General features: G+C 39.1%; 1 protein-coding gene across 3 annotated transcripts; it reads right to left on the reverse strand.

Moving 5' to 3' along the window:
• Positions 1-291: 291 nt before the first annotated feature.
• On the reverse strand, positions 292-13,833 carry oga (O-GlcNAcase). Of its 3 annotated transcripts, XM_060925669.1 has the most exons (18): positions 13,762-13,824; positions 13,127-13,249; positions 12,856-12,907; positions 12,660-12,757; positions 12,444-12,574; positions 12,185-12,356; positions 11,994-12,092; positions 11,614-11,898; positions 10,982-11,140; positions 10,224-10,858; positions 9,584-9,758; positions 7,937-7,990; positions 6,504-6,589; positions 5,385-5,489; positions 4,959-5,050; positions 2,378-2,570; positions 2,121-2,280; positions 292-1,948 (listed from the first exon to the last, which is right to left on the reverse strand). In XM_060925669.1, exons 3-18 carry the CDS (start codon positions 12,882-12,884, stop codon positions 1,812-1,814), a joined length of 2,610 nt encoding a protein of 869 aa, XP_060781652.1. In that variant the 5' UTR covers positions 12,885-12,907; positions 13,127-13,249; positions 13,762-13,824; the 3' UTR covers positions 292-1,811. The 3 variants fall into 3 exon arrangements, with proteins under 3 accessions (XP_060781652.1, XP_060781650.1, XP_060781651.1); XM_060925667.1 differs by having other exon boundaries at positions 13,127-13,833; XM_060925668.1 differs by lacking the exon at positions 7,937-7,990 and having other exon boundaries at positions 13,127-13,832.
• Between the last annotated feature and the right edge of the window lie 865 nt (positions 13,834-14,698).

Genomic DNA, 14,698 nt, shown 5'->3' on the forward strand with positions numbered 1-14,698 from the left:
ATTGTAATACCATTCTGTCAGGCTTGCCAGATTGAAAAAGTAAACTTCCAAGAGTGACTGACCAGATATAATTATAATCATAAGAAAAAGATCACTTGAGCATAATGATAAAATTCTTCCCATTCAATGCCAGAAGTCCTGTAAGTAAACGTCAGCAAATATTTTTGTATACTCTCCCACATTTACCTTTTCATAAACTGGTTAAAGTAGAAATAAAATTATTTTAAATGATATGGGTATTAACCATTTAAGTAAGCACTAAACACCAATAAAAACACCTACACCAGTTCCTTTATTTTACATACTTTATTGTAATGAACCATCTTAATTACATACAAAGCTTACAGAAAGTACAACTATATTACATACATATTCATAATTACAACTTGAAGTATTGAAATTTCTTAAATGTATTTATACCTTCAAATGAAGCCCTTTCCACTTGAATGTAATCTCAACCTCCTTAAACCAAATATTAAAGTAAACCAAGGAAAAGCAAAACACTAGAAAACATTTGGGGACTGTGGAAAAGGGAGCACAAATCAAAGATCATCTTCCCAATGGGTATTTAGATGGTCTATTATCTGTAAGAGATTGCCATGTATATGGAACTGGTACAAATCAGAAAAAAAAAACCAAACCAAAACCTAAGATGTAAGTGCTTGCTACTAATAAACCAAACATTAATCAGCTACATAAAAACAAACACACTTTGAATGCAGCCCCCATTTCCTTTATAGCTGAAATTTTGCTTTTGGTTTAATACCTTAGGCATGGTCTTGCAAACAACCGGAATCAAATGTCAAAATATTATCAAATGTGGCCGTCTTTGCAGACCTCTTCAGATTATTATTCATATGGCTCAGTGCCATTTATACAAAAGTTTCTAGACTCTGTCTCACATACATTTAGTGAGGACTATTCACATTTTTTGTTGAGACCGGAGAATATATGACTGGCATAACCTCTGATCAGATACATGAACAACAAATCTCAAAAGAAGGGTAAAATTCTGCTAAACACTGATGAAGTCAATAGATCAAAACACAATGGTATCATCAAGATACACATACGTTGCAGTTCAGCCCCCCCCCCCAAAAAAAAAGTCCATGCAGTTCTAAGGACATACAAGGTCCTCATATGTGCATTCCTATCAGTTCCAATGAATTTTCAGAAGACATCCAAAGTTGCTCTGAAAAGCTGAACGCTGCATTAACATTCTGTGACTGGAAAATGGAGCAAAAATACCCCCACCCCAACCAGCTACTTGACTTACTTCTAGAGTACTCCTGTACTGCTGAACAGTCAGTCAAGCTTGGAAAATAAGAGTTTAAAAAAAATAAAAATAAAGTGTGGAAAATCAACTCCGCTCAACAGTGTAGCAGCAACTTTAATCTGCCGATTGCGCTGCACTTAAATACATCCTGCAATATACTGAATGTGTTGAGAAAGTAACCATCCACATGTGTAATGGGCTCAATGGTATTGGGCCTGCTCAAACTTTTTTTTTTTTTGAGCAGAAGTGTCTCATTAAATTTATATTAAAAAAAAAAACAAAAACCACATCACCTGATTTGCAAAAAACATAGCAACCATCAGATGCACCTTAAATTATGCAAATGCTTTCGGAGGTTTCTGAAAAGCACACTTTATAGAAATAATCTATAACAACAGGCTGTAATGAGTGCAACCAAAAGTACCAATGTGTACATTGTCACAGGTAGTAAAGACACACTCCAGCTCATCCATGCAGACCACTGTAGCTTTGTACAAATTCTTTCAAGGGCAGCTGGCTTCCAAATGAGTCCCTTTCACAAGCTCCTTCCCATTATGATTACATCTTTTGGAAAGCCCTCCATTTTAGCTACTTCAAAGCAGCCAAGTTTGCCATAGAAGTCCAACATCCGTTTGTCTATTTGTCGGACCTCACAAAAGGCACCGTGAGAGCCTGAAAAGGGAAACAGTAGTAAAGATAAGAGCAGAGGAAGACATTCAAATCTTGTTCCATTTTTTCAGTCATTGTCAAACAAGTTTATGGCAGCTATAGATTTAAATATTCTAAAGAACAGGAAGTAAGATTATACTAAATGGAAAACTGACAAAATAATAACAGCTCATACCATTGGCTTTCAAGGATGAAAGGAGACAGCCCATCATGCTTTTGGCTACACTGGGGTCAGTCACTTTGGCATGAATGTCCACCTTTATAAGCGAGGGGAAATTACTAAGAAATGAATCTGGCAAACCTTCCTCCTCCTCATGAAAACTTAGCATCATTTTCTGCAGGAAAAAAAAAAAAGTAATAAAGAAACATCCAGTCACCATGTTGTGTATTTAAAGTGACTGGCTATACATGGAAGAGAAGTGTGCATCTTGCCTCTGCCTCGGACAGATCCTTCTCTGAGTCAGGCTTATTGTACTTTTCCTGCATGAATGGAATCCAACTCATCTTGCATTTCTTGACAAAGGGCTTGACATCCACAGTGCCTAAGGCATAACCACAAATCCCCTCTTCATCCTCCAGGACAAAGCCGTAGTCTGGGCTGTGTGTCAAAAACCCTCCCACTAACCTGAAGTACACACAATTACTGTAATTCGTAACAAAATCCATAGACAGTATAACAAATACATCTTGTTAATACAGCTACAGATACAGCTAGCCAGCAGACATTGATTTGTGAGCTATAATCCCCATTTTTAGAAAAGTTGGGATATTTTCCAAAGTACAAAAAAAAAAAAAACACCACACCACCCCTCTGCAGTGTTGGGCACGTTACTTTCAAAAAGTAATTAGTTATAGTTACTAGTTACTTTTCCCAAAAAGTAACTGAGTTAGTAACGGAGTTACTTTGTCATAAAAGTAACTAATTACCAGGGAAAGTAATTATTCCGTTACATTTTGTTCCCCCTCAAAAAAAATCAAATTCAATTAGTGTAATCATAATAAAAGTGAATGTTAAATGTGTTTAATGACTGAAATGGACACTTAACAGAACCAATTAGTAATGTTATCTACACTATATTAATATTTTTGTGGGACAATGTGAGATAAGACATCTATCAAATGTAATATATTTTTGTAGTTATTAAAATTGTGTTACTAATTACTGGCCACTGACGAGGACAAACGCTTTGTTCCTCAACATAATGTGCATTGCACGTAAACACTCTTGCCTTTTATTTCAAGTAATGAAAAGTCCTGGCTGTATTTCCAGTGTGAAAGCGCAGTGCTGGGCTGACCGCTCGCCATCGCTGTGTCTTCCGATTGAAAGAGCGCGCAGTAGTGCAGTAGGCGTGGCCTACCTACGCATGTTGTCCAAATCTACTCTGATTGGCTTACTGTGCCGTTGTCTCATGTCTCTCCGCCCCACACGAAAGCAGAGTAAAGAAAGGCTGAACAAGCAGCGTGCCAGATGAAAACAGCTTTAATAAAGTAACGCATAGTATTTTATTGTAAGTAACGGGAACGGCGTTATAACGATGTAAAAAGTAATTAGATTACTCGTTACTAAAAAAAGTAAACGCCGTTTATTTCTAACACCGTTATTCCCATCACTGCCCCTCTGTGTGGTTTGTTACTTAACATGAATCTTTGACAAAAGCACAAAATATTTCGTTTTATTGATCAACTTAATTGTATTTTGTAAATAAAAACAAAGTTAGAATTTGATGCCTGCATCCCCCCCCCCCCCCCCCCCCCCCAAAAAAAAAGGGGGGGGGGGGACAGAGGCAGAATAAAACTGAAAAGTTTATAGCAGCATGGAGCCCCATACTTAAGAGAATATGGTAATGCATCGACCTGATTTTTGATAGCTTGACTGTACACCATCCATATGTATGATTCAGGGAATTCTGAGACATCTCGGTGCATAAATAGCAAGGTCAGAAACAAGTGTTGAATGTGTGTGACCTTCGAGCCCTCAAGCAGCACTGCCTGAGAAACCGTCATGCTAATGTCACAAATATAGCCACGTGGGTTCAGGAGTACTTTGGAAAATTGTCGTCACTTAACATAGTCCGCTGCTGCATCCAGAAATGCAATCTGAAACTGTATTATGCAAGGAAGAAGCCATTCATCAATCCTATACAGAAACGCTGCTGATTTCTCCGGGCGTGAAAGACAGTGGAAAGGTGTGCTGTGGTCAGATGAGTCCACATTTCAGCTTGTTTTCAGGAAAACCAGACCTCAAGTTCTCTGTGCCAAAGGTGAACACAACCATCCAGTTTATCATCAGAAAAAGGTGCAAAAGCCAGCATCTGTGCTGGTATGGGGGGCATCAGTGCCCACAGCATGGGTGAATTGCACGTGTGTGAAGGTACCATTGATGTATTGGGGCATATATTGGGATTTTAGAGAAACAGTCATCAAGGCGATGTCTCTTCCCGGGAAGTCCTGTGCGAATAAGCATGGACAAGGTCAAGCCTCATTCTACATGGGCTTCAACAGAGTGGCTTCGTTGACACACAGGGTGTGTGCTTGACTGACCTGCTGCCAGTCCAGATCTGTCTCCTACTGAGAATGCATGGCACATCATGAAGAGGAGAAATCAGACAACTGCGACCACTGACTGTTGAGTATCAAGCAAGAATGGACAAAAATTCCAGTTGCAAAACTGCAATGATTTTTGTCTTCAGTTCCCACATGACTAAAAAGTGTTATTAAAAGGGCAGGTGATGTAATGCAATGGTAATAATGCCTCTGTGCCAATTTTTTCTGCGGGTGTTGCAGACTTCGAATTCTAACTTCATTTATATAATACAATTAAGTTGGTCAGTAAAACTAATAAAAATATTTTCTTTGTACTTTTTAGGTCAGTTAAATAAAGGTTCATGTGAATTAACAAAATCACAGATTTTTGTTTTTATTGCAGTTTGGAAAATCTCAGCTTTTCTGGAAATGGAGTTTGTATTTGAACCATTTGGACAGAGATAATGCTAAAAAGTTATCCGTTTGTTACCTGTCCCCAATCAGGTCTGGTTCCTGGTCAGAAAAAGGAATACCTTCGCATCCCTCTGTATACATTTCCTTGCAGATCTTGTACACAGCAGCCTAAAAAGGCAAACACCACATGCATGTATGCGCACGCGCACACACATACATAAGGTTTTTGAAGACTAACAGACAGACCACACCGTCACTTTAGAACAATTATCGATAGTGCTGCAAATTGGGAATATGAACATGTTTAACAAGTTTAATAATAACTTTTGAGACAATTTAACCACAAATCATGTTCCAGTTTTCAGCTATTCCAAGACTTTAGTGGGATGGACATTTTTGCACTTTGGTAATTTAATATTCATTTCAAAGGTGAACTGTGAATAGAGAAGCCTATCAAAATAGTGTCAAATATATTGGAAAAATGCACAAATTCAACACTCACCTCATCCTTAGGAAAGTAAGGCCTTATGGAATAGATTTTGGAAGTTGGCATTGATGGTGGTGGCTGAAAGAAAAGGTCGTTTGCCCCATCTATTGGCAAGAGTCGCTGTGAAGACCAATGCAAAAACATTCAGTACTTGACCAGCTTTAAGTGCATGACTGAGCAGCTTTTCAATCAGACTTAGACTTCTGAGTTCCTCTGGCCCTGCTGAACCAACCAAACACATAAGAGCACAACACGTAACCAAACGCTGGCATGATAGAAATTATTTTAAAACAGGCTCTTACTGGCTCTTTTGGTTGGTCAGTGATCAGCAGGAGCAGGTAAACATCATAACTAAGTTAAATACCTTTCTGCGCATATTTCATATGTTTTTGAAAGAAACCAAAAGCAAATACACAAGGGAACATATGGCTGCAGGCTTGGTCTGAGAAAGGCTTAACTGGCTAAAGGAGATGCCCCTTTCCCACAGTAAGGCATCGCAAGTTTTCGCTGCGCATTTCCTGTTGAGAAAATGAATGATGTGGCCACACATCAAGCAAAAGCTCCATGACCAAATTTCAGGGCAAAAATATTATTTAATACTTCATACTACAAGTATAAATATGAAATAAATAAAATTACTACCCAGCTTAAAAGTTTAACAGTCTGAAGTAAAATATCATCTTTGCTCATGGAGCTTTCCGCAGGCGAACTCGCAGGCGCACACCTGAGCGCGGTATTGCAGATGCAGGCGCAGCAGATAATATTTGCGCTTCCTGCAAAGGAATAAGGTGTCATGAAAATAAACCCTAGCCATGCTGCGCAGCCGCAGGCGCACAGGGAAAAGCCACATCTCTTTTGGGCAGTTGCTGAAAGAAACCCAAATTTAGGCTGTGTCAGGAAACACCATCATCTTAAAAACTAGCTGTGAAGCTATTCATATCCCTTTTCTATGACATTTCAGCACAAATTCACAATTCTGCTGGTCAAGCATAAGTGACTTAATTAATCTATTTTGTTGTAGCTGTCAGCTCACCTTCAACAGACCAACCCTTAACATTCTGCAAGCACACCAGAAACAAAATTAAAAATAAAACTCCATTTTTAACATTTGGCTGTGAATTCAATATAGGATACCTGGAACTCTCCCGCTAGACCGCCCCTAAAGGCCCAGGGCTCTTGGTCTCCACTTAAGAACTGTGCTGAGGACTGACTACGACACCCTGTTGAGATCAGATCCAAGCGGAGAATGTTATGTGAGGGGCTTTCTGCCAAAATGAGGAGGAAGGGGGTATGGGGTATAGTGGTGTCTATTTCCATATCACGCCATTGAAAAGTAAATTGTAATATACGTTTGCGCACTAAAATTACGTGCTATATTGAAATGTAAACAAAAGTAAAAAAAAAAACAAACAAACAAACAAAAAAACCCCACTTTAAACCTGGGTCTTTGGGCTTAAGCAGCTAAAGCTTAGATTGATGACGGGACAATCTCTGATGTAAACGTTATATGCAAAACCAAATCATCAAAGGAATCTGGATCTGTGCTGCAGGATAGTCCTTAAAAGTCACAGACTGTTAAAAGCAATTGTTCACAATTAGATTAAGTTTTAATTACATAACATTAATATGCTAAGAAACTTAAATTATTTAAAATAACGCAGAAAGTAAGCATTTTGCAAATAATGAGCTGTCTAATATGCTGCTCCTCTTTAATTAATGTCAGTCTGTTTAGAAATGTTAGTTCTACATCAGTGGCTTGCTAGTAATTAATTAAACTTCAGCTGTTGAAGCCCCTCTGAATTCTAACTCATCTGAAGTCACATTTACATCTGCCTTGTCACATGACTGCCAAGCATCGTTCATCAGCTCAAGCAACTTAAACACTGAGCCCAAGTAATTATCCAGGCAGACCAGAACCCTTTAAGGGGGCAGAGCTGCTGAAAGAGAAACCCCCCACTCTGAGAAACTACTAATGACTAAGTCTCATCCATTTATTCAGTTTTGACAAAATTGTGAATGCTTATTAACCACCAAATGCAAGGGGAGTGAAACTCAGTCATGTAACAAGACAAATGCAGCAAGGATATAGGAGACAACACGACAATCCATTTAACCTGGATTTCATAGAAATGCTTAAGCACACATCCTCTGAAGAAATGGCAGGACACAGCACAAACGTGCACCATCTGAGGGGAATTCACAGAGTCAAAATGCTGTTGATTAGTACACAATACAGTAAGAAATGGAACTTTGTATTAAATCAAATAAGGCCAGGGAACACAAGAACTTTAAGACAATGCTTCCCCCAAGGTGGTGCTTCATGGCTGGTCATGAAGCCATCTCAATTATGCCTACTGATAGAAACAAAAACAACGTTAGAGCTGCCAGAAAAAAAATCTGGGGGTTAACACTTATATCGTCAACTCTCGCTGCGCAAATGTGACTTCATTCAAAATCTTTTTCCAAAAACATATGTAAAATGTTACTTAATATAAGAAACAGTAAGAAAACAAAGCCACCCCCCAAAAAAAACCAAAAACCTGACTAATAACTAACACAGTGCATACATAGTCCACTGTCGATCCAATAGCAGTAGAAACTTGTGCTGAGGATTCTTCCATCTGTACATAATGAAGGGAAAAGACAATAGAAGACTTCGTTAGTAAGTAATTTTAGAACAACAGCAGTGAGGCGCTGACTGATTGCCATCTGCACTGCTTTGGACCAAGGAAACAAGGATAAGGTAGGAAATGCAGGCATACTACATTTGCCTGGTTGCGCAGAGAAGCTGAGATGCAGGCCAAGAGGGCATCACTTATGGCACACATAGCAAGACCTATTGTACAAACTGACACTTTTTTTTTTAAGAGACACACATACATTAAAGCTGCTTTTGGTGAGATTTTTTTTTTGTTTTGTACTAAAATGTCTCAAAAGATATTTTTGATCTGCAGCATATATTAACTTGCTTGGGTCCTACATTCTTTTGGACTAAAATGAGGCTTGACCAGTTTTTGGTTGCTGCCTGCTGTGTTGCTTTATCATATAGCTGGACAGAAACCTGTGAATGAAATGTGGTTACCAAGGTAACCCAGGCCATGCTGGTGCTATAATTATTCAATCATCTTTTTACAACTACAAATAATTGGAAGAGAATCCAGTACTCTAACCATCAGGTCCATAATGCAGATACCATAGGTCATATCAATTATAGTTCACATCATATGAACATGGTTCCCAAAGGAACTGGCTATAAAAGGTAATGCTAAAAACGTTACGTATTTATAATTTTTTTTTTTTAAAATTAAAACCAACTGTGATTCTCCACAAAAATCTTTACGTATAGCATTATTTATGGACACATTTGGTAAGGTGCACTGTCTCAGCTCAGATCAGTCCAGTTAGAGTAAAGCATTCAACAATTTTGTATAGATATTACATTGTACTGATTTGCTCAACGTCTTGCTCCAATAACTTCTTGTATTATTAAATCGCACCAGAATAGCCTTACACACCTGTCTCGCTTTCCAAGCTCGCATGCGCGGCGCGCTAGGGCGTAAAGGATCAACTTTCCATCACGGTCAGGCCCTTGATCAAAAAAATGCCAGCAGGTGTTGCACAATCATACTGGACACAGCAAGCAGCAGGACCCACACTGGAAACTCAAACCATGGCCAAATAAATTATATCTATATTTACAGAGATAGGCCCACTAACATTCACCTATTTTTTAGTCTACTTCATTACACTGGCAAATAAAGAGAACAGCTGAGCACTGAAGACAGCATTCAGTCAGTGAAGAAAAACAGTATTCACAAAACAGTAGGGGGAAAAAAAATGGGGGGGGAATAAAAGTAAAGCAATAGTCATAAAAGCCTGTTTAAAAGTTTCTCTTGTTTTAATAAATATTCTAACCTAAGAAAATTGATTCTGATGCATATAATTTGAGAGAATGTATTAGGTATGTTTGTATCCCATGAACTACCTTAAAAGTGACAAGTGAAAATGTTCCTCATTATATCGAAAAATGTGTCTGGCCAATTGTTCTGAATACAATGTTGATTTTCTATATTCTTGACTCTAAATAAATGAATGCCCTAATGTAGACGCTAACCCCTAACCCAGCTTATACTGTGTGTGCGCTTAATGTATGATGATCTCCACCAGTTCCATTTAAATAAAGAAATAAAATTGAAAAGCGTAGTCATACCTACCTAACCACTGGACAAATGATTTCACCATAGAGATGATACTCTTTATATCCCAGATATAGGGATACAAATCATACAAAATGGTTCGATTGGCGGAGTTAGAGAGTCTGGTGAACATCTGCATGACAGCGCAACACATCTCCTCAAAATTTTCTGCTCTGGCATGCCACTCAGCCACCTGACAGAAGCACAAACCTCAAATCAATATAAAGCAAACATTTTATTAACAGCTACAAAATGGAAAACTAGTCCCTGCAACGAGATCATTTTTTGGTTTTAAAAGCACCACCAAGTGGTCAGAACAAAGGCTGCGTATCCTCCATTTTGATGCAATGTGGTTCTTGGTTTTATCCCATTTCCCTTCAATTGATACAATAATTATGCTCAAATAGTGGAATGGTTATATATGTTGTGACCCCAAATGTGTAAAAAAAAAAAAAGGTGACATTAAAACTGGCACTGAAATATTCAGTAAACTTACACTTAACTCTTCATTCACTATAAATGAGTTTAAAAAAAAATCTTTAATTTGGGATCACCACAGTGACACACCAAACTTACACAGTGATCTGTGCTCTAAATTTTGCCAAGTAAAATAAATTTGAGACAGGACCATTTACTGTCTTTTGACTAAAACACTTACTTTCTCCGAGTCCTTGCATTTGGAGTTTACACTAACAATGCTTGTGTTAGCCCTGAGCCAGTTGAACTCTTTGAGCATCTGCACTGCTTTTGGACCATGTTCATACGGCAAGTAGAACAATTCTGCCAGCAGAGACAAGTCCTCCAGTGTGAGTGCCTCAGCTGTGTACAGCAGTTTCTCATTGGGTCCTGGAACAAACATTTCTTTATTGAGCTGTTCATCAGTCTGCATGGGTGCAATGTCATTGCTGGAGTCCTCCTGAACTGACATCTCTGGAGTTTTGGAGATACTCTCCTTATCAGTGTCCATGGGTTTGAGATCCTCAGTCATTGCAGCTTTAACAATTTTTGTGAGGATCTGATTGACATTCTTGGCATCCTCTACTTCATCTTGTTTCTCTAACACCATCTCCATAGGCTCCTCATCTGAATCTTTCTTCTCTACTTCCACCTCCACTTCCTCCTCCTCCTCCTCTTTGTGCAGTGTGTGGGGTTCCTCACTGAGAGGAGCAGCAGGGCTCATGATGGGCTGTTGAAAAACTGTGGTTACTGTCGTGGAGGATTCTAGAGTAGGGGAAGTCACTGAGGGCACATCAATGGAGGCACTCTTTGGGCCACTGTGAGCTCCTTGGCGGCCTGCGAAAACAGATGGAGTGAGCAACATATACACCGAGTCGCTAAAATCAGTATTTCTCACTGCAGACAGAACTTTGTGTTAACCACATTTTTATTTAACTACTAGTAAATAACGGCAATTACTATTGTATTGATGAGGCACTCCAAACTCGCTGAGCCACTCGGTAAGCGCCAGCTTAAGAGCAATCTGTGGACTGTAAAGAATGTCGGTCTCCAGCTCCTCATCACTTCCCTCATTCTCCAACTTTATCTGAATAGACACTGTGCTGTCTTCACTGTCAGCTGGGAAAACACATGATAAAGAAAGAATATGCATATACCCTTTAAATCAGCTGGATCAGTACATTTACACATGTAGCAATTATTACATAATAAACTAATAAAAAGAACAATAAAAATATAAGTAAGGAAATGCAACACCGCTATTACCATTTTATTTTTAGGAACTGGGGCCTGTGTTGTTATAAAATGTTTCAAAATCGGTTTGTGTACACATCCAATCTACCTAGTCATACTGGTTATGTTATGCAAGACCATGCAGCTGAAACTGAACCACCAAGTTGTCCACTGTTTTCTTTAAAAACAAAGCTTATATGTTGCCAGCAACATAAGGATATTATCTTTACCAACAATTCTCTCTTTTAACGATTTTTTTACAGAAGAAATCCTACATAACCCAACTTAAAATAAAATCAGACTACAATTGAGCCCTGAATTTTGGGATTGGTGGGGGGAGGGCAATTAGTAATACTTACTCATTACAACATCCTTTCTCACTCCATTCATATTAGACTTGTACCATGTTGCAAGGGTGTGAATTGCCACGAAGTTGGTCTCAAATTCACAGTTGGGGTTGGTGAGGACTCCTTTTAGCCGAGGTATCAGTTCTGTGGACCTGCCTTTATAAGGGCCAAGGAACAACCTTTTCTGATCATAGTCATTGGCATGAATATTGTCCCAGATGACAGGAGATCTCCTCAAGATCTTAGTCACCTCTTCAATAGACTCTACCGTTATGTCTTTAGAAACAACTTTTGGGCCTGGAAAAAAAAAATCTTTAAAGTTAGCACGAAAATACAAACCATTGCATGCATTCCAAGTATATATTAAGTAAAAAAAAAAAAAAAAATCATACCTGTCCACAAAATATCAATGCCAGGCAGCAACTTTTCACCAACAGTACGCAGGTAAGGTGATTGGGCCACATTTGGATAGCAAAACGTTCCACAGTATTCTGAAAAGTGCAAGACAAAAAAAGTTAAGCAAACAAAATATAACAATAGTGATTTTCACAGCCCAATAAAAAGAATAATAATCTTATTTTACCTGTGGGGCAAAACAAAAACGTTTCAGGCTCTCCTAAGTACTGGTAGATCTCATTGGTAATAGAAACTTGTGCATGTGCAAACGAGCTAAATACTTCTTTGTCAGCTGGACACATGTTGTGATCAATGTCATCAAAAAGTAGAGCAAAGGACTTGCACCCAAAATGAGAAACCTGTATAAACAATTGAGGATTAGTGAGAGGGGGGAAATTTTACTGTATGAAAAAAATATGTATTTAAGAGTAATAAAACTGCTTTACTTGGTCTAACTTTCTTTTCAGTGTAGAAACCTCTTTCTGGTTTGAAAATGTTATATCCAGACCAGGTGAAATGGCATAAATGAACTCAATTCCATGCTCTTTTGCAGAACTTATCAGCGTCATCAGTTGTTCTTTAAAGGAAAATTGAAAAAAATCGTAACCATCTACTAATTTAACAGCACATCACACACAATAGAGTCCAACAATAGACTTTACCTGCTTCCTCCACAGAGTACATCTCTCTCCAGAACATTCTATGTTTGTAGTCATCTTTCGGCGCATACAAATACGTGTTCAATCCCCATTTCTGCTGTCTGGTAAACGAGAAAGGGGATTCACATGCGTCAGTTTTCAAACGCTATAATTATTAAGTACATGTGTTATTGTATTTGCAATGAGAAGGAAACGGTACCGCCGAAACAGCTCCTTTCTTTGTTCCATTGTCCATGGTCGACCATAAAATCCTAGTAAAAAAGAAGAAAGGGGGAAACAGTTTTTCACACATTGCGTCCTCGGGAAGATGGTAATCGTACTGGCAAATAATTTCCAACCTCTCACAAACACCAGTACTCTGCATAACGTTCAAGTTAAAGACAGGAATTAATTGAGGGTCGAAGTAGTCCTTCTCAACAGAAATGCATTTCATGCGAGCAAACAATGGAGCTCTGGAACATTGAACTCACCCTCAACAACACCGCTGATGAATTTTCTGCGGCCTGTTCTTTCAGCCACAACACTGTGTTCTTCCACTGAGCTTTGAACATCCACCACACCGACCTCCGTCCCTGCCGGACACGGCTCAGGGTCTGACTGGGACAATTCCACTATTTTATCTTTCTGAACCATTTCCAGAAGCAGCTAATGTAGTTCAAAAAAATTGTCACTAATGGCGAAGCGTTCCTCTTTCTGAGAAGGGGCTAACTTAGCTAGCTAGATATTACGTTAGCCAACTCAGTTAGTGGGCCATGGCGTTGGCTTGGAGAATACGGATTTAAAACGTATTGTCGTTGTTTAGTTACGACAAGCTAGCATTATTTATTAAATACTTTTTCAGTATCAAGTCTGTCTTCCCCACTCACGCAACTGTTTATGTAGCCATTCAGCTAACGAGATACGCCAAAGCGTCAAAATCCTGTCAGAGCTGCCAGCTAGCCAGGAGACTGAAGATTACCGTCCGTTAGCTTTTTCCTCCAGCAGACGTTCTTGTCGTCACTGTTCTGCTGTAGTACACATAATTCGTAACAAACACGTCTGCACGGATAAATAACCTTTCGCGAACAGAATTCAAAATGCCTTAATTACCAAAAACAATCACTACCTATTAAGTCTCACGTCCTGTTCCGTAACAGCCTAATTTTCCTCTTCCTGTTTACACTCAGTGCGCAAACTCACTAGGCCAGTTCGAACCAGTCACAGCCGGTTTAACAAAGTCAAAAACAGAAAGCTTTATCCAAGATGCTCAAAAGCGGCAAGATGGTACACTCTCATGTTGTGTTAAATACATTATATGGGCTATGACTGCTCGCTTAAACCTGTTTGCGAACTGAATTTACTTAAATTAACAAACTATTTTTTCCCTCAACAATATTTTCTCACTGTAAAGAATGTAATTTCGAATTCGTTCAAACCGGAAACTGAATCGTGTGCACATCTTCTGCATGTTAAAAATCTCTGCGCTAGACCGTGCATTAATAAAAGTCCCACAGGGAAGATTTATATAATACAAAACGCCAATAATTATGGGATTCATTGTGCAGTTGATGCATTCGTAAAGAATAAAGTGTAAATTATCGATTCCTTTTCAGTTGTGCTGGTACTTAACCAACTGGAGGGTTCTGAAAATGTAAACGAGGGCCAGCGATATTCCTTAAATAAAAAAGAAGTCTTACTTCCTGCAGGCGGTACAAGAGGCGTGGCCTCAGTGACGCGCCACAGTTCAAATGAAAAGACGAAGAGGAGCATGTGACATGGTATATGATATGCGTGGACTGTGTTGATCGAACAATTCACATTAAAGAGTATCGAGTCGGGTGGCCCGGTGGTGTAGTGGTTAGCGCTGTCGCCTCACAGCAAGAAGGTCCTGGGTTCGAGCCCCGGGGCCGGCGAGGGCCTTTCTGTGTGGAGTTTGCATGTTCTCCCCGTGTCCGCGTGGGTTTCCTCCGGGTGCTCCGGTTTCCCCCACAGTCCAAAGACATGCAGGTTAGGTTAACTGGTGACTCTAAATTGACCGTAGGTGTGAATGGTTGTCTGTGTCT

Source organism: Neoarius graeffei, chromosome 7, assembly GCF_027579695.1.
Source record: "Neoarius graeffei isolate fNeoGra1 chromosome 7, fNeoGra1.pri, whole genome shotgun sequence".
Taxonomy (NCBI): domain Eukaryota; kingdom Metazoa; phylum Chordata; class Actinopteri; order Siluriformes; family Ariidae; genus Neoarius; species Neoarius graeffei.